Source organism: Mauremys mutica, chromosome 8 (assembly GCF_020497125.1).
Source record: "Mauremys mutica isolate MM-2020 ecotype Southern chromosome 8, ASM2049712v1, whole genome shotgun sequence".
NCBI lineage: Eukaryota > Metazoa > Chordata > Testudines > Geoemydidae > Mauremys > Mauremys mutica.
This window is the reverse complement of record NC_059079.1, coordinates 604081-623753: the sequence shown is the minus strand read 5'-3', so window position 1 is coordinate 623753 and position 19673 is coordinate 604081. Positions and strand designations below refer to the sequence as shown.

General features: G+C 54.2%; 1 protein-coding gene across 11 annotated transcripts in view; it reads right to left on the bottom strand.

Annotated features, from left to right (window-relative positions):
• The window catches only part of SZT2 (SZT2 subunit of KICSTOR complex), a 79346-nt gene that overhangs the window by 59574 nt on the left and 99 nt on the right, over positions 1 to 19673 (bottom strand). For 7 of the 11 annotated variants that reach the window (XM_045027418.1, XM_045027429.1, XM_045027428.1 and 4 more), the window contains exons 2-15: positions 17675 to 17800; positions 17270 to 17443; positions 16657 to 16827; positions 15233 to 15286; positions 14735 to 14866; positions 10261 to 10420; positions 9878 to 9984; positions 9381 to 9591; positions 7933 to 8103; positions 4775 to 5006; positions 3950 to 4079; positions 3193 to 3335; positions 1535 to 1687; positions 775 to 889 (exon numbers count right to left, since the gene is read on the bottom strand). In XM_045027418.1, coding sequence (XP_044883353.1) covers positions 775 to 889; positions 1535 to 1687; positions 3193 to 3335; positions 3950 to 4079; positions 4775 to 5006; positions 7933 to 8103; positions 9381 to 9591; positions 9878 to 9984; positions 10261 to 10420; positions 14735 to 14866; positions 15233 to 15286; positions 16657 to 16827; positions 17270 to 17443; positions 17675 to 17800 — 2079 coding nt within the window. Of the gene's footprint in view, positions 1 to 774; positions 890 to 1534; positions 1688 to 3192; positions 3336 to 3949; positions 4080 to 4774; positions 5007 to 7932; positions 8104 to 9380; positions 9592 to 9877; positions 9985 to 10260; positions 10421 to 14734; positions 14867 to 15232; positions 15287 to 16656; positions 16828 to 17269; positions 17444 to 17674; positions 17801 to 17959; positions 18158 to 19570; positions 19595 to 19673 lie in introns of those variants that run through there. The other 4 variants (XM_045027427.1, XM_045027430.1, XM_045027423.1 and 1 more) reach the window with 3 other exon arrangements.

The following is a 19673-nucleotide window of genomic DNA, read 5'->3' as shown; positions in this document are numbered from 1 at the left end:
ATGTGCCTTATTTTTGTGTTAGGAGACAGAACAATGCTCCTGACTGCCTCTCTCTAGTCCACTCCTTTCAGAGACCTTTATGAAGTCACCTGCTGTGCTGTCTGGTCTGCCACATCTGCAGGGAGTTTCACTTTTCTCTGCCTCTTTTCCTTTCCAGACCATTAAAGGACACAGGACCTAGTACAGATCCTGCGGGCACCAGGATGAGAACTGAACATTTAATCCCACTGTTTCCTGGCTCCTTCACAGATCCTGATCCCTCACTTGGCCTCTCAGCCCATGACATCTTAGCTTCTTAGTAGCCTCCTGCCTGGGACTTTGTCAAAATCTAAATTATGTTAACTAGGTTTCTCTTCTATCCACTACTTTACTAATGCTCGAAGAATTCTAATAGCTCAGTGAGTCATGGTTTTCCTCTGCACAAACCAAGCTGGTTAGATCAAATCATATAATCTTCAGATATTTTATTATATTATTTTTAATCATCATTTTGACCTGTTTACCAGGCACAGATGTGAGGCTTACTAGTCTGCAATTCCCTGGATCACTCTTGGAGCCTCTTTAAAATACAGGTGCAATATCTTGCCACCTTCCAAATCTCTGCTACAGCAGCTACATTTTAAATTCATTTGTCCCAAATCCCAAACAGCTGCCTGGTCAAGGTGTCAGTTCTGTAAATACATCCACCTGCTTCTTCTCCATGCCAGCCCCCCCATGCCTCCCAGGCTGCTCACTCTGTTCCCACTGCCCCAAAGTGTTCTCCCTCAGACTCACCTGGTTCCTGGCCTGGGCAGGCGTCCCGATGGGGAACCCTAGCCGGAGAACCATGCAGGGAGCTTTGGAGATGATCCGCACCACATAGAATGAGGAAGGAGCTGGATCCTCAGAGCTGGAAGAGGTGTTAGTCACTGACTGGGTAGCAGGGAGAATAGTCTAACCGGGTGGCATGGCCTCAGTGGCAGAGCTCTAGCTGCTCTGGGGCCTGATGCAGAATGGATGCTCCTTCCCCAGCTGCAAGGTCAGAGAGTTTCCTGCTATGGGCAAGCTGCAAGCTGGGTTTGGAGTCATTCAGAGATTTCCACTGCAAATGGGCAGCGGAGACAGAACCAGCACTGGGGTCAGTCAGGCGGAGCCAAACGGGCCCTGCTAGCAGGGATCAGCCTGTACTATTTCCATTGCACAGCATGAGAGGCATGCAGAGAGCTGCTGAGTCAGCCGCACTCCCGGGCCCCAGTGAGAGAGGACAGAGTACTGCCATGGGGGTTACAGCTGGAAGGCTTCCTGGCAAGAGGAGGGGCTGCGCTCAGGTTAGCAGGGCCTGTCCCAGGCAGATGGGGCAGAAAGGGGGCCAGGAGCAGAGAGAGGGGAAGAGGGCTCTAGCAGTGCACGGAAGGGGGGGGACGGGGCACACCTGAATGGCAGTTCCAACAGCCCATGAGCCATGGGGTTAGTGCACGAAAGGAACTCTGACTCCTCCCCTGCCCCGCCAGGCTCTCTATGGAGCACAGCAGAAGCAGCACAAGGAGCCTCTCACCTGGGCATCAGTTTGACGTAGGAGTAGCCTTCCACTAGCACAAAGCTGCTCCAGTCCCGCAGCAGGGAGGTGAGTGCTGAGTGGGAGATGCGGCACTGGATGGTGCTGTACCGGCCATTGTTGCCTGGTGTGTGCAGGTGCTTTGGGACGGGTCTGTGGAACACACCAGTGCGTCACTAGCCCAGCACTCCTGTCTGCTCCCACCCTGGCCCAGGAAGGGCCCCTGCAGAGCCCCTGGCCCATTCACCCTCTCTCACTAGCCTGGGCAGGATCAACCTGCTCCTCCCCCACCCACAGGCTGTCACTAACGCCTCTCCTGCTGTGCTGTCTGGCTCTGCCGCATCTGCAGGGAGTTCCGCTGTTCTGTTGTCTCCCCCTAGGCTGATCTGCTACTTCCCCCTCTGTACAACGGAGGTAGCATTACCTACCTGCTTCCCAGGGACCTATGGGGTAAGCCTTTGATCAGGGCTGGGGATTAGCCACACTGATCCTTGGCTGGGACGAGCCCCCCTGCTAACAGGGCGCCCTCCCCTCCTTAGCTTCAGATGATGTCAGGGTGGGCAGCAAGCCACTGTGTCCATCTGAGCCAATGGAGCTTCGTAGTCACCTGCCATAATGTCAGGACTCAAATTGACCCCACTCCTGGAACCTCCGGCTCTCTAGAGGTTCCAGGCCCTGGGCTCTGCCTGAGGCAGGAATCAGAGCAGACTCCCGCAGTGTTTTACAGAAATGAGGGCCATTGTGAACAACTGGCAGCCCCCTTCTCAGCAGGACACAACAGGCTGTACCCGTCCTTTGATACCCCTGAAAGAGGCCACAGCCCCACTATACTGAGTCCTGGGCTAGACTAGAGTTAGGTTGACGTAAGGCAGCTTATGCTGCCCTAACTCTGTGAGCATCAACAATAAAATGTTGCTCCCGCTGATGTAACCCGCCCACTACACTACTTAACTCCACCTCTGCGAGAGGCTTAGGTCAGTGTAGTTAGGTCGATGCGGCATCAGCGTAGACACTGCATTGCTTACATCAACTGTGGCTGCCTTTCAGGAGCCGTCCCACAATGACCCACATTGACCGTACAATCGGTGCGAGTGCTCCTGGGGAGGACACGCACCACTGAAACACGGAGCGTAGTGTGGACATGCAGTGCTGTACATCCACGTAACTTAGGTTGACATAATTTTGTAGTGTAAACACACCCTAAGCGTCTCCACCCTGCAGGGAGGCCTACTGAGCCACAGGGTGAAATTCCAGCTGGGAGGCCCACAGGAGAGCCTGCAATCGGATTCTCGGGCAGAGACAAACCCTGAGGGCACCCAACACTCCCAGGAGCTGCCTCTCTTCTCCCCCCCGCCCCCTCCAGCCAGGATGCCTTCCCAGCCTGCAGGGGATTAATGCACAAACTGCATGGTCTCTTCAGGCTAATGGACCTTCCCATGCCTGAGAGCCCAGCCTGTTACTGCCTGTGCTATACAGCTAGCAGATACCTTCCCAGGGCCCTCCTGTGTACAGAGTAATCCTGCATAGCCCCCTTCTGTCAGCGAGGCAGCTCCTGCAGGCTCTGGCTGCACAGCCTGGCTCCCGCTGTCCCTAGGGCCGCTTTCCTACCCACAGCGACTTGCCCAGGTCATGCTGCCCTAGCCCCACCACAGACGTACGTGTCATGCTCCAGCATGAGGACAATCCGATGCATATGCAGCCACCTCTGCCAGAAATTAGCATCCATGGAGAGGATGGGCTTCCAGTAGGAGGCAAACTGTGATTGGCTGCAGTCAGAGCCGCTGTGCTGCAGGGACAGCACCTGAAAGAGAGAAAGAGCCGGGGTTACAGAGCTCAGCAGCAAGCTGTTGGTTTCCCCACGGAGAAGGTCCAGGCCTCCCCAGAGTCTGAGCCTAGCAGGCTGGCTGAAGAGCATGGTCTCTGAGGAGAATGAATGCTTTCAGCAACGTAACTGAGCAATGCAGCCGGACAGCCAGTATGGGCTTCCGCACAGATGGGAAGGTATCCCTAGACGCACCGAGGCAGGCTGAGCCTGCGGCACTCCTGCCCTCTCTAGCTGGAGTGCACCTGGCGTACACCCCACACACTCACTGGGGAATGCTCTGCACATTGCCTAGAATGGGCGGCCTGCTATTCACCCCAGGGGCTTTCCAGGAGCAGCTGCTGGAGCAGACACCCTAAGCTGGCGCCATGGAGTGCATAATGTTCGGGAAAGGCCATCAGAGAAGGGCCGGTTCACACAGCATCATGCGGAAGTGGAGCAGTGCAACTGTTAGCAAGGAGAACAGCCTCTGGGCTGTTCCTGTGAGGCAGTTACCATGGCAGCCACCTGCATGGATCAGCCCTCTGACACCAGGATACAGAACAGAAGGGCACCTGTTCCCAGGGCTCTCAGGACAGGGGGAGGCGGCGTACCGGGGTGGTGGAGCCCGGTGGGATGTAGAAAAGGGGCACTCCGTTCTTAGTGCTCTCAGGGATGGTGAAGTGCTCTGGAACGGTGTCAAAAGACTGCAGGTGAACCAGCATCTGATCTGTCTGGTTGATGCTGCAAGACAAAAGCCATCAGTAAGTCTCCGGGGCGCTCCCAGCCAATCGAGCATTCAGAGCTGTGCAGCCTGCACGTGTGGCACTGCAAGGCCAGATGGGGGCATGTCCTTGGGGGAAGCAGGATTCCCCCAGGCCTGGCAAAGGGCACACTAGAGGGAGCCCGGGTGCAGCCGCCCACCCCCAGGCGAGAGAGCTCAGCGACAGCAAGGACAGAGTTAGGAAAGGGTTCGGCCGAGTCCTTCCCTCAAGGCACAGCAGGCAGGGAACAACTGCACAGAACAGGGGGAGATGCCCCAGCCTCTGCAGAGCTTGGGAACACTGGGCAGATGCCCACAAGTCATCTAAAATCAGCCACACACCCCACCTACCTGAGAGAGAATCACCCACAGCTCTGACCTTCAGAGCAAGGCTGCATTGCAGGGTGGTGCCAGGGGCACACATCCCCTGCTCACTGCCTAGACCCTCCCAATGCCTGGGGTCTGGTTAGTGACAGCAAACAGAGCAGGGCCCAGGGAACGCAGCACCGTCAGCTCTGGGAATCCTACCGCCTAGGACACAGGTCAGTTCACATCCCTCTTTAGGCCACCCCCACTGGGGAGCCCAGGTGAGCAGGGAAAGGGGGTGCAGAGGCATCCTGGAGCCAGCAGGTGCTGGGGTCAGACTACGAGAGCTGCAGGGAACGGCCAGGCTCACCTCTGCAGCGTGTTCCAGAAGCGACGGATCACTGTAGTACGGTACAGGCTGGTGATAGGCTTCCTCATGGTGCAGCTGATATCATGCAGGATGTCATAGCTGCCCTCCATTGTCACCTCCACCCAGGTACTGCGCTTGGAGGGGTCAAGGGGCCATGCCGCCACAGCCAGGTATTCTATCCGCATGTTGTGCTTCCACAGCAAGACCAGCTTCACTTCCAGCTGGGAGCCGCCTGTGTGGGATGAGGGCAGGGCAGTGAGGGCTGCGATCAAGCTCACCACCCAGGCCATGACCCAGCAGCACCACCTCTTGCCCCAAGATACAAGATTCAACTAACATGGGGGCCCCTGGACAGGTAAGATGATTCCCAGAATCCTTTGGGTGGGATGGCCCTGACCTCCATGGGGTCAGGGCCAAACTCAGCACCCCCAACCTGCCCTAAGCACAATGCACCCAGGCTCCGCTCTGACTCCCCAGCAATGGGGACTCCACAACGCCCCCTGGCAGCTTGTTCTGGCAGCTGAACAAGCCCCCTCCCACTTACCCTGGCCTTTCCCTTCAGCCACTGCTGCCTGTTCTGCACCCCACAGCATGGGAGCACAAGTGGGCCCAGGCCCACCCAAATACCACTCCGAACTGGCAGAGGCTACTCTGTCCTGTACAGGTGTCATCCTAACCCCCGAGCACCTTCCAATCACACGATGAGCGCGGGGACGTGTGATTCGTTCTCTCGCGCGCCCCCAGGGAGAGAGGTGTTTGTGCAATACAGCGGTTTACTGGGGAGCTGTTTTGAAACACACACACCGCTGTGTGCGGGTCACAGACATGCACCTGGCCTTTGGAATGAGAGGCCACTTCCTCAGGCAGACTCAGACTGAAAAAGCAGAGCTCTGTCTCCTGCACAAACGAGCTCTCCCCTTGTGAAGGAAGCTCCATGGTGCCAGAGGAGCAGAGCGGTCAGCCAGAGGCTTCATCCTGGAGCTTTAGGCTCTCAGATGTGCTGGGCCTAGGCCATGGAGCACTATGCACACTAGGACCAAGACCCTGCCCCTAACTCAGCGGGCTATAGGAAGCCAACGCAGAGCGTAGGACAGATGTGGTTTGCTCACGAGTACGGGATACTGCAGCACTCAGTACCAGCTGGAGTTCCCTGAGGGCTGATAGCCTTCGTGTCACACTGGTCCCATCTCTCCCCAGACATGCCTGCCCCAAAGTGAACAAGCCAGCCTGCCCCATGGGCTGTTCTCCAAAGTCCTTCGGCTCTTTGGGGCCTGCTCCAAGAGCTCCATTTCCCCACTAGCAGAGTGATGGCAGCGCCCAAGGAGGGCCTAGCCGGGCCAGGGGAGCAGAACACCCATCCCACACGCTAGCCTATCGACGCAACCCAATCAAACAGGTCATCACACTGCCGACTCATTCACTCGCTCCCCCACTAGGTCCTCAGTGCTGCACAGCTAGCAGGGCTTATCAAACCTTCCCTTAGCGAGTGGCTGGAGATGCTAAGCCATCGAAGGAGGTAAGTCACTGGTCAGAACCAATCATCCCAACCAGACCTGATGCAGTGCTGCCTGCCTGAATCTGCAGCCAGCCTCAGCTTCCTCTGCACAGAGCTACCCAGAGCAAGAATGACATTAACTAGACCAGGGGCAGGCAACCTGCGGCACGTGAGCTGATTTTCAGTGGCACACTCACTACCTGGGTCCTGGCCACCAGTCTGGGGGGCTCTGCATTTTAATTTAATTTTAAATGAAGCGTCTTAAACATTTAAAAAACCTTATTTACTTTACATACAACAATAGTTTAGTTATATATTATAGACTTATAGAAAGAGACCTTCTAAAAACGTTAAAATGTATGACTGGCACGCGAAACCTTAAATCAGAGTGAATAAATGAAGACTCAGCACACCACTTCTGAAAGGTTGCCGACCCCTGAACTAGACTCTGGTCAGCAGCTGCCCAGAACCACACCCACAGCAGTGACACCAATAAGAAAGAGTCTGGTCAGCTCCATTCTGCTGCTTCTCCTTTGCAGAGGCTGTGCTGATTACATGGTCATGTCCAATTTTCCAACCATTTTATAATTCTATTTTAAAAACTGTTGTTTCAACTAATTTACATAGTGCTAGTTTACATGCCAGAATTCCCAGGAACATCCTACAGGATGCAGATACAACATTTCCTGTCCTCTGAGCCTCCGGCATACATGTAGATTTTAAATAAAAGATTGCAATTTTTGGTTAGCTCATATACTTCATTCTGAAGCTCGTTCAGCACACTATCTGGCCCAGGTGACTTGTCACTCTATTTGTTCCAGCAACTCTACTTTTGACACTTCAGCCCCTGACAGTGCCTCATCTTTACTGTCCGAGTAGGTATCTCCCCAATACCTCCTGAGCTGAAGACTGATGCAAAGAAATAACGTTTCTGCTATAGCCTTATCCTTCTCAACTGCTCCCTTGACTCCCAGCTAGGCAAGCAGACACAATGATTCTCCTGCAGGCGTCCTGTCTCTGCATACATAAATGATTTCTTGCTATTTGTGTTTGCTCTTCAAAAGTCATGTTCTCACCCTAGTTTACTCCGTACATTTCTCCTGCTGGCATTTATGCTTCTTGACTTGGCTTCACTAAAGTAAAAATTATAAAGTAAAGTATAAAATTTCCATTTTCTCTCTCACTGTCTAGGAAGGACCAGGTACATTTATGGTGCTACTGAAATCCTGCCCATGCTATCATTTCTGCAGCCACTCACCTGGTTCTGCTGCAGCCACTGCTGTGCTGGCAGGAATGCAGAAGGCTTAGGCTAACATAAATACAGCACTACCTGCTGGCAGCCACTCTCTTTGCATAAAGTGCTGCTATTTGCACCTTCCTTGGTTCAGTACTTGTGCCCACATCAGACCTTGCACCGCTGTCACCTAGGGGGCACCTCCTCACCCTGTAGCTTCTCCCCACCTCTGAACTGTTGGTATCTCCATACCGTGAGACAGGATTTGCCTAGCAGGCACACAAGCACCATGCAATCCTGTGCATGTGTCATGGAGAACAAGCTCCTTCCCCAAGACCATGGTTTCCTGTCCTCACTCCACCAAGGCTGGCCAGACTATGGCGAGCCTGCACTTAAGTCTGTGTAACTGAGAATGGAGTCCCAAGTCACCTTTGGTGATGTTGACCTCACGGATGCTGTAGCCCTCACGTAGCCGGACAGAGACTATGCTCACGAGGTCTGCATGCACCTCCTTCTCCGTGTGCTTCTTCCTCCTCATGGCCAGAGCCGGGTTGCTGCTCGCAGACACCAGGTGCTCATTGAACAGTCTGTGCTGGGACACTGCAAACAGCAGCAGGCACATGGGTCACGCAGGAGCAGCTCCTCCACTCCCCAGCCTGCAGCAAGAGCCCAAGGCACTTGGCGAGTGCAGCTGTGGGACCTCTCCCTCCCTCCCAGTGAGCAGTACATCCCTCCGGGCTTGCTCAGGAAGGGGACAGGAGAGGCCTGCTGGTGCAGAGGAGATGTGTAACAGGGCAGGGGCCCAGCCTGAGCACATGACGGGACAGGCGTGATAATCAGGAGCAGCATAACAGGGTTATGTATTTAACCAGACAGGAATGGCAAGGCCGCTGTGCTAATCCACCTGCAAGCTCCTCAGGCAGGGATCCATTTCCCCCTGTCCCTAGGGAGTCTTATGCCCACCCTGGGTGCTGTATAATGACCGGTTAGTAGGGCCCTAACGGCCTTCACTGCAAGGTTTAACAACTAACAGCTTTTAAACAGCATCAACTGAACCCCTCCCCCAAGTCCTTCAGGCCACATCTCCTCTGAAGCAGCATGGGGAATCTCAACCACCCCCACAGACAGCAGGCATTTTCCAAGAACTGATGATGCCTCCGAGCCTTAAGGCCAATTTTCAACTGACACAAACTGTTGTGTCCCCCCTGTATCCTCAGTGAGAGCACCCAGATGCTGGCATTGTGACCATTTCTCTGGGGACCATAACCTTGTAAGCTAAGTTCCCATGTGCAGACATAGTCTGGCTGTGCTCTGCAGAGCACATCCAACCAGATCAGCGTTCAGAGGGCCTCCATGTGCAAAGGGGCCAGTGAGCGTTTCCTCACCCTCACTGTACTCCCATGGCAGGGGGGATTGTGCTCAGCCTTCCACAAACATTCCCCTTTGGGCTGGGTAGGCAAGCTGAGAGCAGTGGTGAGAAAGGCATGTTAGCACTCAACTCCCCAGCTAACGCTTCCTAAAGCACCATGCCCCAGGAAGGGAGCCACAGAGATTCTGCTCCAGCATCCAGTAGTGTTCAGAGCCTCGAGAAGGCCTAGAATTCTGCAGGCCCTGACCACATGCTCCAATCCACTGAGCAGTGCGCTTGTTAAGCTGTCCTCCCCAGAACCGAGCTCTCAAGGCTGCTGGAGAAAAGAGGACCACTCCCTTGCCTTGTGTGCACTGCAGTAGGTAGAAGGGGCTGGAAAAAGGCTCTCCCCACTGCCTCCCTCACCCACTGCTATTGGAAACAACCAGGAAAGGGTACGAAGGCCCCACCACATGAAGGAATTCCAGGCCCCCCATACGATGGAGCAGGACACACATGCTCTCCTCACCACAGTAATACTCTGGGTTCAGGGACTCCCCGGTGCGCAGGAAGGAATACAGCAGGAAGGCCTTGTGATACACGTTCAGGTCGAGGCTTAAGGGATCCAGCTCAGGGCAGGTGGACAGGTATGCACCAAAAGTTGCCATAGCAATAAATTTCATCAGTTCCACGTTGGGGACGTGGCCAAAGCTGCAGTCATACGAGTAGACTCCACCCACCTGGGAAGGCGCAGGAGAGAGATTCATGTGAGACAGAGCAAAGGGGGAGAGAGGAGAGAGAGCAGCAGAGGTAAGCTCCACTCCATCCTGCTAGGGGCGAGTGAGCATCAAACCTCCAAAAGGGAGAGCACATACAGCACGGTGCCCCCGCCCTGGATTGGCATCCCCGTCCCCACTCTGCACCAGAGGTTAGCATCTCTCCATCCTCACCCCATGCCCACCCTCTGACTCAGACTGGCATACCAGCATACACGGTGCAGCCTGCAGTGCCCCGCCCCAGGCATACCTGCACAAAGGAGCAGGCCACAGTGCTACTCCGCAGCTGGTTGAGCAGAGTCTCACACACAGCCACGTCCGGGACACTGGTCACACCGTCTGTGATGATGATGATACCTGGAGGTAACAAGGGCACCATCTCAGAGCACCGTCCTCCATTTGTGATCAGACTCCCCACCCTACACCCCCAGTGCACTCGCTGGCTTTATTTGCATTAACACACCACAATGGGATCATGAACTGCTGCACCGCAGAGCTGCTACCCTGAAGCCTTGCCCCTCCCCCAGCTGAAGGGCCCAACATGACTCCTTGGGCATGCCCACCCTGAGCCTACAGCTAGAGGGATACAGACTTCCAGGCCAGCCTCCCTGGAGCCCAGGAAGTGGAACTAACCTGCACCGGAGTTGGAAGGCAACAGCTGCAGTGCTAAGATCCCCTGTCGGATCATGCTGACGAGGCCAATGTCAGCAGTGACCATGGAGACACCCGGCTTCCTTCCAGAGAGTTCCTGTGTGGCACAAGGACTCTCCTGGCTGAGGGGCGACAAATCTACCTAGCAACAAGAAACCAACGAGATGCCATCAGCCACACTCTGACCCTATTCCACCCACTCCTTTTGCAGGTGCTTGGAGTCTAACAGCTCCATACACTAGGGCTGGGGTAATGTTATTTACCCAGTACTATGCTAACCTTTAATCTTCTAGCCCTTCTTAATCCCCTTCATGTGGCTTTCCCCTGAGCTCTCACTCCTACTGGTCCCTGAGAATAAGGCATCTATGGTGTTATATGCCCCATATTCTGTCTGGGCAGAGCCTGAGCGTACCAGATCTCCCCATGGGGTGAGTAGAGGAGATGCCGGGGCCCGTAGCCTTCTGCAGTCAGCACTAGATGTATGTCTACACTGCAGTTAGACCTGACAGCTGACCTGGGCTCGCGGGGCTCAGGCTGTGTGGCTGTTTCATTGCAGTGTACACTTCTGGGTTCAGGCTGCAGCCCAGATAGGGTCCCAGAGCTCGGACTGTAAGCCAAGCCTGGAAGTCTACACTGCAAGGAAACAGTTACACAGCCCAAGCACGAGTCAGCTGGCACAGGCCAGCCGCGGGTGTCTGACAGACCCTAACTCCTTCAATCTAGTGCAAGCTGCAGCTGCGCAGCATCTCTAACTGTGCAGCCCAAGATCTCTCTTGCAGGGCATCTATGAAAGGTAGGTCTCTTTTACCCTGTCTGGGGCACTGCTCCTGGAGGCGCTGAGGATTCAGGTCATAAACAAATGTGTATCTATTTGCTTAGATCTGTACAAGCAGAACAAGTCCTGTTACAAAGACGGATACAAATGCTGCCCAGTCTTTCCCGTCATTTGCCCAAAGGCTATTATGGGTGAAAGAAGGTGTGTGGTCCTAAGGTACATAAGTATTTGTCATGTAAAACCAAGAGCCCTTCTGGTCTGGGATGGCTTGGGACAGCTCTGCCAGCCTCATCCCATATAACTATTATTTTGTACTCTTGAAACAGGTAAGGGTAAAAAAAAACCTTCCCAGGCACAATCACAGGGCTGCTCTTGGCTGGGGAAAGATACATGATCAGCAAAAATTAAAATCCCTCAGTGCGCATCAATACACCTTTAATTCGCTGGATCCAATAAAGTCATCAGTGTTTGCTGGCAAGGACACAGTCAACTGAAAATCTAGGCAACTTCAAAAATAAAAAAAATAAATTCCAGTTCTAGCATATCCTCTGCTCCAAAGCCTCCTGCCCAAGGCCACTGCCAGTTTCCATGGTTTTACAATGACTCTTGTTTATAAGTGTTTCTCTCTCCCCCCGTGTGTGGCAGAATGCCACATAAACAGGGGCTGCTGATTCTATCAGGAACACGAGTGGGACTTGGCACAAAATGTTGACAAAGTACCTGCTAAACAGGATCTCCACAAGTCTCTTTCAGTTCTAGGAATGATAAATGTTACTCATGACATTAGCAGGTCAAACCTTTCCAGTCAGAATATGAAGTTTATGGTGCCCCTTTAAATGTGTGACTCTCTGTCTAAGGTTCTCACAAACCAGCAGCAGGACCTAAATACAGAAGCAGCTTCTGTTTCACTACCCTGGATTTGAGCAATTTTGTTCTTGTATTAAGCCCCGATGCTGAAAACACTTACACAAGCATATAACTTTACAATGAGATTGCTCTTGCGCATAAAAGGTACACACTGTGGCACTCTGTACCTCAAAGCACCTTGGAACCCCCATATTCACACTGTCATACACTTATGATCTATTTCATACAAAGCATGGCATGTAAACTATTATATTCATAGATTCTAGGACTGGAAGGGACCTCGAGAGATCATCAAGTCCAGTCCCCTGCCCTCATGGCAGGACCAAATACTGTCTAGACCATCCCTGATAGACATTTATCTAACCTACTCTTAAATATCGCCAGAGATGGAGATTCCACAACCTCCCTAGGCAATTTATTCCAGTGTTTAACCACCCTGACAGTTAGGAACTTTTTCCTAATGTCCAACCTAAACCCCCCTTGCTGCAGTTTAAGCCCATTGCTGCTTGTTCTATCCTTAGAGGCTAAGGTGAACAAATTTTCTCCCTCCTCCTGATGACACCCTTTTAGATACCTGAAAACTGCTATCATGTCCCCTCTCAGTCTTCTCTTTTCCAAACTAAACAAACCCAATTCTTTCAGCCTTCCTTCATAGGTCATGTTCTCAAGACCTTTAATCATTCTTGTTGCTCTTCTCTGGACCCTCTCCAGTTTCTCCTCATCTTTCTTGAAATGTGGTGCCCAGAACTGGACACAATACTCTAGCTGAGGCCTAGCCAGCGCAGAGTAGAGCAGAAGAATGACTTCTCGTGTCTTGCTCACAACACAGCTGTTAATGCATCCCAGAATCATGTTTGCCTTTTTTGCAACAGCATCACACTGTTGACTCATATTTAGCTTGTGGTCCACTATAACCCCTAGATCCCTTTTCTGCCGTACTCCTTCCTAGACAGTCTCTTCCCATTCTGTATGTGTGAAACTGATTGTTCCTTCCTAAGTGGACCAATTTGCATTTGTCTTTATTAAACTTCATCCTGTTTACCTCAGACCATTTCTCCAATTTGTCCAGATCATTTTGAATTATGACCCAATCCTCCAAAGTAGTTGCAATCCCTCTCAGTTTGGTATCATGAAAGGTCATGATCTGCTGACACCCACTGTTCTGTGCAAATACATATATCATCCGTGTGTACCAAGTTATGAGATTTTGCTGGATGGTTGTTACTGAAATATGTTGTAAATTTGAGAGTCTCCACTGATATGTGGAGATCCACTCCCAGGAGGGTGTTAAGTGACCATAAATCAGCAGGGGAGTTATAAACAAGGGATTTATAATTCTGTAAGAGAAGCACCACACAATGGGGATTGCTCAACCCTGTGACTCAGCAAAGCCCACCATGACCATGTCTGGGCTAGTGTTTTCCCAGGCACATGGAGCAAGGATATAAAACAGAACAGTGGCATCATGCTTTGGCCTTTCTCCTCCCACACCTACCCCGGAGGCAACAAGAACACTGAGAAGACAAAGACTTGAATTGAGGAGACTGGTCCCAGGCTTAGAGGGGAAGCCTGTGTATTAAGAACTGTAACCTACCTGCAACATCCAGTGAGGTGAGAAAAGCTACTTGATCCAAATACTCCTTAGTGTAAATAAGGTGTAAGATTCAGACTGCGAGCTTATTTTTATTTTCTTTGGTAGCTCTCTCTGACCTTTTGTGCCTACTACTTACAATCAATCTTTCTGTTTCATATTTTACCTAAAACAGTAGGTTTTGGTTGAAGTGATCAGTTTACAAAGGCTAGTGTGTGCCCTCTCCACTTGGACTGGGTAATAAACATACACTGGTCAGGTACAGCTCTGGGGTGCAAGGCTGGGGGATTGGGAGATTTGCTGGTGCCTTTCTCTGTGTGATTCGAGAGTGGCTCTGGGAGCATTCATGCAATTTAGCTGGGTGTGGGACTCCACATGCTGTTATGCTGAGTGATAACAGCGCCTGGAGGGATTGGCTGTTTGTCACTAGCAAAGCACTGAGAGATAGCCCGGGTGGGAGAGTTATGGGAGCACATCGGTACCCCAGTTCCAGGTTGTGCTCTGGGGATCCCATTAAACACACACAGGCACTTGCAGGGTCAGTCTTATTCCTCCATCCCCTCCATTTCATTCCGCAGATCTTGTTCTTATGGACAGGTCGCACTGAGCTCTGAAGCCCCATGACCCCGAACAGCTACTTGAGGGCACTTCCTGTTAATTTGCTAATATCTGTATCCTTCGCTAAAAATCCCTCAGCCACCATTGTTTCAAAATGATGTTAGGAACAGCTGGGCCTCACTGTTTATGTAGCTCAAGAGTCAGCTGTTACACCAAAGAGGAAGCTGCTCAAGCCACCCTTCCCATGTCAGTACTAACACTGAACCCTGCTGTGGGCCATTCAGAGACATGAACTACCTGGGAGCGGGAGTGCAGAGGTGGGGTCTGACCACTGATCTCACATAAATCCAGTTGCTTAACTGTATAACTCCGAGCTAGGGTAAATATTTCCCACATGATACCTCCCAAGTACCTCTTGGTCCTGCTTACCTACTATGGAAACCCCTCAGTCCATTTATCTCTGCAGCCAGGCACTGTTCTCTCAGCCATTGAACGAGGCTTTTCCTCAAAAAGGACAGACTCCCAGCTGAGGCTTACATAGCATGCCCATTTTAGTACAAGCCAGCATCCTATGAGCCTCTCCCAGAGGAGTGGCAGGGCAGGAAAGCAGCCCCAGAGAGCCTAGATCTCTCCTCCAGTCCATCCATCACCTCTGCCTGCCTCACCTGGGACTTGGGTTCATACTGTTGTTGGAGCATCTCAGCCACTTTATTCTCAAAGGCACACAGCTGTGTGTAAATTTGCTGCAGGAAGGTCTCTCTCTTGGTCTCATCCAGCTGACAGCCTTGGAATAGCACCTGAGCCAGAGACACATGGGAAAGATATTACCGTAGGGTTTTAAATGGCCACCCATCACAGTGGTCTCTGACCCACTGATCCAGACACACACATGCACTACCCTAAGGAAATGCAGGGGGAACACAAGAGATGGCAGGTCATTAAGTCATGACAAGAAAGGCCTCAAACCAGCCACCTCTGTGTTGTGATCCTGGGAGCCACCACAACATGCACCTGTCAACCTCATTCTGGGGCAAGAGGTTCCTGCTGCCCTAGGAGTCAGGGAGAGGGACGGCACTGAACAGGAGGAAGTAGGGCTCCTTGTCCAAGCCTCTAACTTCAGCCTAACATTCTCAAGAAGGCACATTTGTTCTACTCTAACTCACATGCAGCCTGATCCCACTACCTGTTGATAACTGGCAGGATAAAGGAACAGCAGCCTGAAGCAAAAGAAAAAAACATTAGGGTAGAGACTAGGGAAAAAGCCTGAGCAATTGGACAGTGAAGTCCACTGGTCAGGGAGGTGGGAGCCCAATCACAGCAGATAATTCACAGCAGGTCAGAGATGATGCTCTTACCATTTATATTACAGCAGTACCCACAGGCCCCAGCCACGATCAGGGCTCCATCATGCTGAGTGCTGCACAGACCCAGAGTAAGAGACAGTCCCTGCCCCAAAGAATTTACAAGATGACATGGAGGGGAACGTGATGCAACACACAAGCAGAGAGTTCAGGAGATAATTGGCACACAACTTGCTAGCTCCATTCTCCCCCCACTGAGATGAGTAACAGAGTGGGGGAGAGGGAAACAACTAGAATATGGACAATTTTATTCAGATGAGTTGCACACATACACCCTTCTCCTCCCCCACGTATGCACAGCAATCTCCATCTGCCCCTCAGCCCTGGGCTAGTTTCTTGAAGGCCTCATGGAAGGAGTGGGTCTTGAGAAAGGATCTGAAGGAGGAGAGGATAGTGGCCTGCAGATCAGTTCAATGTCGCTAGGGGAGATGCACTAGAACAAAGCACACAGACAGTTATGGGAGAACTGGACAAGCAGGCAGTCCAGGCTGACATCAGTGACAGAGGGCTAATGGGAAGGACAGAGGGAGGCATCCTCGTCATGTTTATTATGGTCGTGCCTAGGGACTAACCAGGATTGTGCAAGAACTGTACAGGCAGAGTAATAAGCAGTCCCTGCCCCAAGCAGCTTACATTCCAAACACGCAAACAGAAGACAGAGGAAAGGGATAGAACACATCAGCAGGGTGAGAAGAGCGATGGTCTGCAAATGGCATAGTAACACCATGATTTTTGAGGGTTAAGGTTTTGCTGGGAAGGGATTAGCTACATGGGTGCCCTCTGGCCCCACCAACCAGAATTAAGTTGTTTAAACGGGAATTTCCCTTGCATGTGTGGTTTATAGAGCACCTGAGCTACGGCCCAATCTCACTAGGAAGCCACCCAAAAAAGTGAACTGAAGAGAGTTCAAGTCACACTGGGGCAAAATATATCCTAGATGTACTTCCCTTAATTAACAGCAAGCTGCTGCTCACAGATCCCCTTCTTTGCTTGGCATTGCCCACATATGCCAAACCTCAGCCTCCCGCCCACAGATACACGATGGAGCTGTGCCCACACTAGAGGAGCTGCTCAGACTATAGGATCTCATGAAGCAAGACTACAGCATCACATAGCAGTGCTCAGACAACTCCCGTCTCCACTTCCCTAGGAGCTCAGCAGCAACCAGGGCAACAAAAAGTGCTCTCACACAAAGATTGGGGGAAGGGAAGGAGGTAGAACTTTACCTGGTGGGACTGCAGGCCAATGATGGAGGAATATGCTTGGATAGTGACAAAGATCTCTGGCTGGTAGGTAATTTCTGAACCAGGAATTCGGAAGGGTTTTAGCAATCCCACTAGGCATCGGGAAAGGGCATGAAACACCTCATCAAAAATGATCTCCCCCGTTGAGTCATCCTGCAGAAGTACAAACAGGAAATTTTAGCTGCTCCCCCTGGTGTATTGACAAGGGTCCCTAGCACATGGAGTTACCCATACATCCTTCTAGAAATACTCTGCAGAGCCCCAGCATGGAGAGGCAAACACTCCCGGGCCAGCTCCTCGCAGGCAAACCCATGCACAGATCATCCCTGCAAAAGGGGTGGGATTTTCCTGCAGGGATGATCTGTGCATGGGTTTTGCCTGCGAGGAGCTGGCCCAGGAGTCGCACTGGCCAAGTGGCAGCTACTGGCACACACTGCTTCTAGTAGGAGCCAACCTCTCGTGGCACACAGAAGTAAGATGTATGCTGGGAGTAAATGCACAGGAGGAAGCCATTCCCAAACAGAGATGTCAGCAGGAGCGCCTTGTGGGCAAAGCCATGGGGTACCCGGGGAGAGGCAGAGACGTATACACTCACCACAATGCCTGTGGATGGGCTCAGGTCGAGCTCAATCACAAAGCGGTACTGTCGTGCCAGGAAGGTGACCTGTGTGGAGGGCACTAGAAGGTAGGGCCTAGGCCGCACAGACTCATGTGGCTGCCAACCATTTGGCAGGACGCTGAGAACATCCAGTTCATTATCTGACTTCACCTACAGGAGAAAAGAAACAGCAAGTGAGGGAAAGCCAGGCTTGCAGGGGAGCAGGAAAAGGAGCAGACAAGAATTGGGCGAAAGCCTTTCACAGGAATCCTAGGCTCCCAAGGAGCAGTGGTAGCCAAAAGTCCTGCAGCTTCTCTCCTACTTGGCCAAACTGCCAATGCCAGAGGGCACTGATCAGCACACAGCACCATCCTGCCTTCAAGCCTGGGGACACGTACTCACCAGCTCTGACTCAGGCACAGCCCAAATGACTTGATGCAGGTGATTGAGGAACCAGGCTAGGCGCACGTTGCGGGAGATCCGATAATCTTTCTTCATCAGGAGGAAGACCTGTCCTGCGTCTTCCACCTGCAGCAAAGGGGAACAGGTCACCATATCACTAGGCAGGAGATGACCAGAGAACACAACAGCTAAGCTGCTTATTTTTTCCCATTAACAAAAACCCTTCTACAGCTAAAAGTGCATATTGCTCATCTCTGCAGATACATGCTGCTTCTCCATCCTCACCCATACACCATGCCTCATCTTGCTGTAGGGTCTGGGTCAGGGATTGTGCTTTGTAGATGCCTGTACAGCCCCTTGTACAACAGGCCCAGGGTTAGCACCACTGTAACCCCGAACAACCACAGTCATAGCAGGGCACCAACACTGTTCATTAGGGAGACGGCACAGTTCAGGCAAACCTGGGCCCAAATGCTGCAGCCAGCACATGCTGTCCCCACCAAACCTGCAACCAGACCCAGCACCAACCCCCATCTCCCCCCCATAACATCAGACTCAGACCCTTTCTACTGATTCAGGCCCAGGCCCCAGCCAAGCTCCCCACCCAGTGCCAGGCCCAGCTCCCCCTGACCAAGCTTCCCACACAGTGTCAGGGCCTGCCCCTTCCCAGCCCACCTCCCCCTGCCCCCTGCCCAGCCCACCTCCCCCTGCCCCGCGCCAGGCCCAGCCCCTGCCCAGCCCACCTCCCCTCCCCCTGCACCACGCCAGGCCCAGCCCCTGCCCAGCCCACCTCCCCCTGCCCTACGCCAGGCCCAGCCCCTGCCCCCTTCCCAGCCCACCTCCCCCTGCCCCATGCCAGGCCCAGCCCCTGCCCCCTTCCCAGCCCACCTCCCCTCCCCCTGCCCCGCGCCAGGCCCAGCCCCTGCCCCCTTCCCAGCCCACCTCCCCTCCCCCTGCCCCGCGCCAGGCCCAGCCCCTGCCCCCTTCCCAGCCCACCTCCCCTCCCCCTGCCCCACGCCAGGCCCAGCCCCTGCCCCCTGCCCAGCCCACCTCCCCCTGCCCCCTGCCGAGCCCACCTCCCCCTGCCCCGCGCCAGTCCCAGCCCCTGCCCAGCCCACCTCCCCTCCCCCTGCACCACGCCAGGCCCAGCCCCGGCCCCCTTCCCCTCCCACCTCCCCCTGCCCGCCGCCAGGCCCAGCCCCTGCCCCCTTCCCAGCCCACCTCCCCCTGCCCCACGCCAGGCCCAGCCCCTGCCCCCTTCCCAGCCCACCTCCCCTCCCCCTGCCCCGCGCCAGGCCCAGCCCCTGCCCCCTTCCCAGCCCACCTCCCCTCCCCCTGCCCCGCGCCAGGCCCAGCCCCTGCCCCCTTCCCAGCCCACCTCCCCTCCCCCTGCCCCGCGCCAGGCCCAGCCCCTGCCCCCTGCCCAGCCCACCTCCCCCTGCCCCCTGCCCAGCCCACCTCCCCCTGCCCCGCGCCAGGCCCAGCCCCTGCCCCCTTCCCAGCCCACCTCCCCCTGCCCCCTTCCCAGCCCACCTCCCCCTGCCCCGCACCAGGCCCAGCCCCTGCCCCCTGCCCAGCCCACCTCCCCTCCCCCTGCACCACGCCAGGCCCAGCCCCTGCCCAGCCCACCTCCCCCTGCCCCACGCCAGGCCCAGCCCCTGCCCCCTTCCCAGCCCACCTCCCCTCCCCCTGCCCCGCGCCAGGCCCAGCCCCTGCCCCCTTCCCAGCCCACCCCCCCTCCCCCTGCCCCGCGCCAGGCCCTGCCCCTGCCCCCTGCCCAGACCACCTCCCCGTGCCCCACGCCAGGCCCAGGCCCAGCCCCTGCCCCCTTCCCAGCCCACCTCCCCTCCCCCTGCCCCACGCCAGCCCCACCGGGCCCAGCCCCTGCCCCCGCACCCGTCCCATCCCATCGCCCCCGGGGAGCGGCCGGGCGGGGCGGGGCGGGGCGGGGAGCTGGGCAGGACGCGCCCCCTCGCGGGGATCGGGGAGGTTGCGGGGG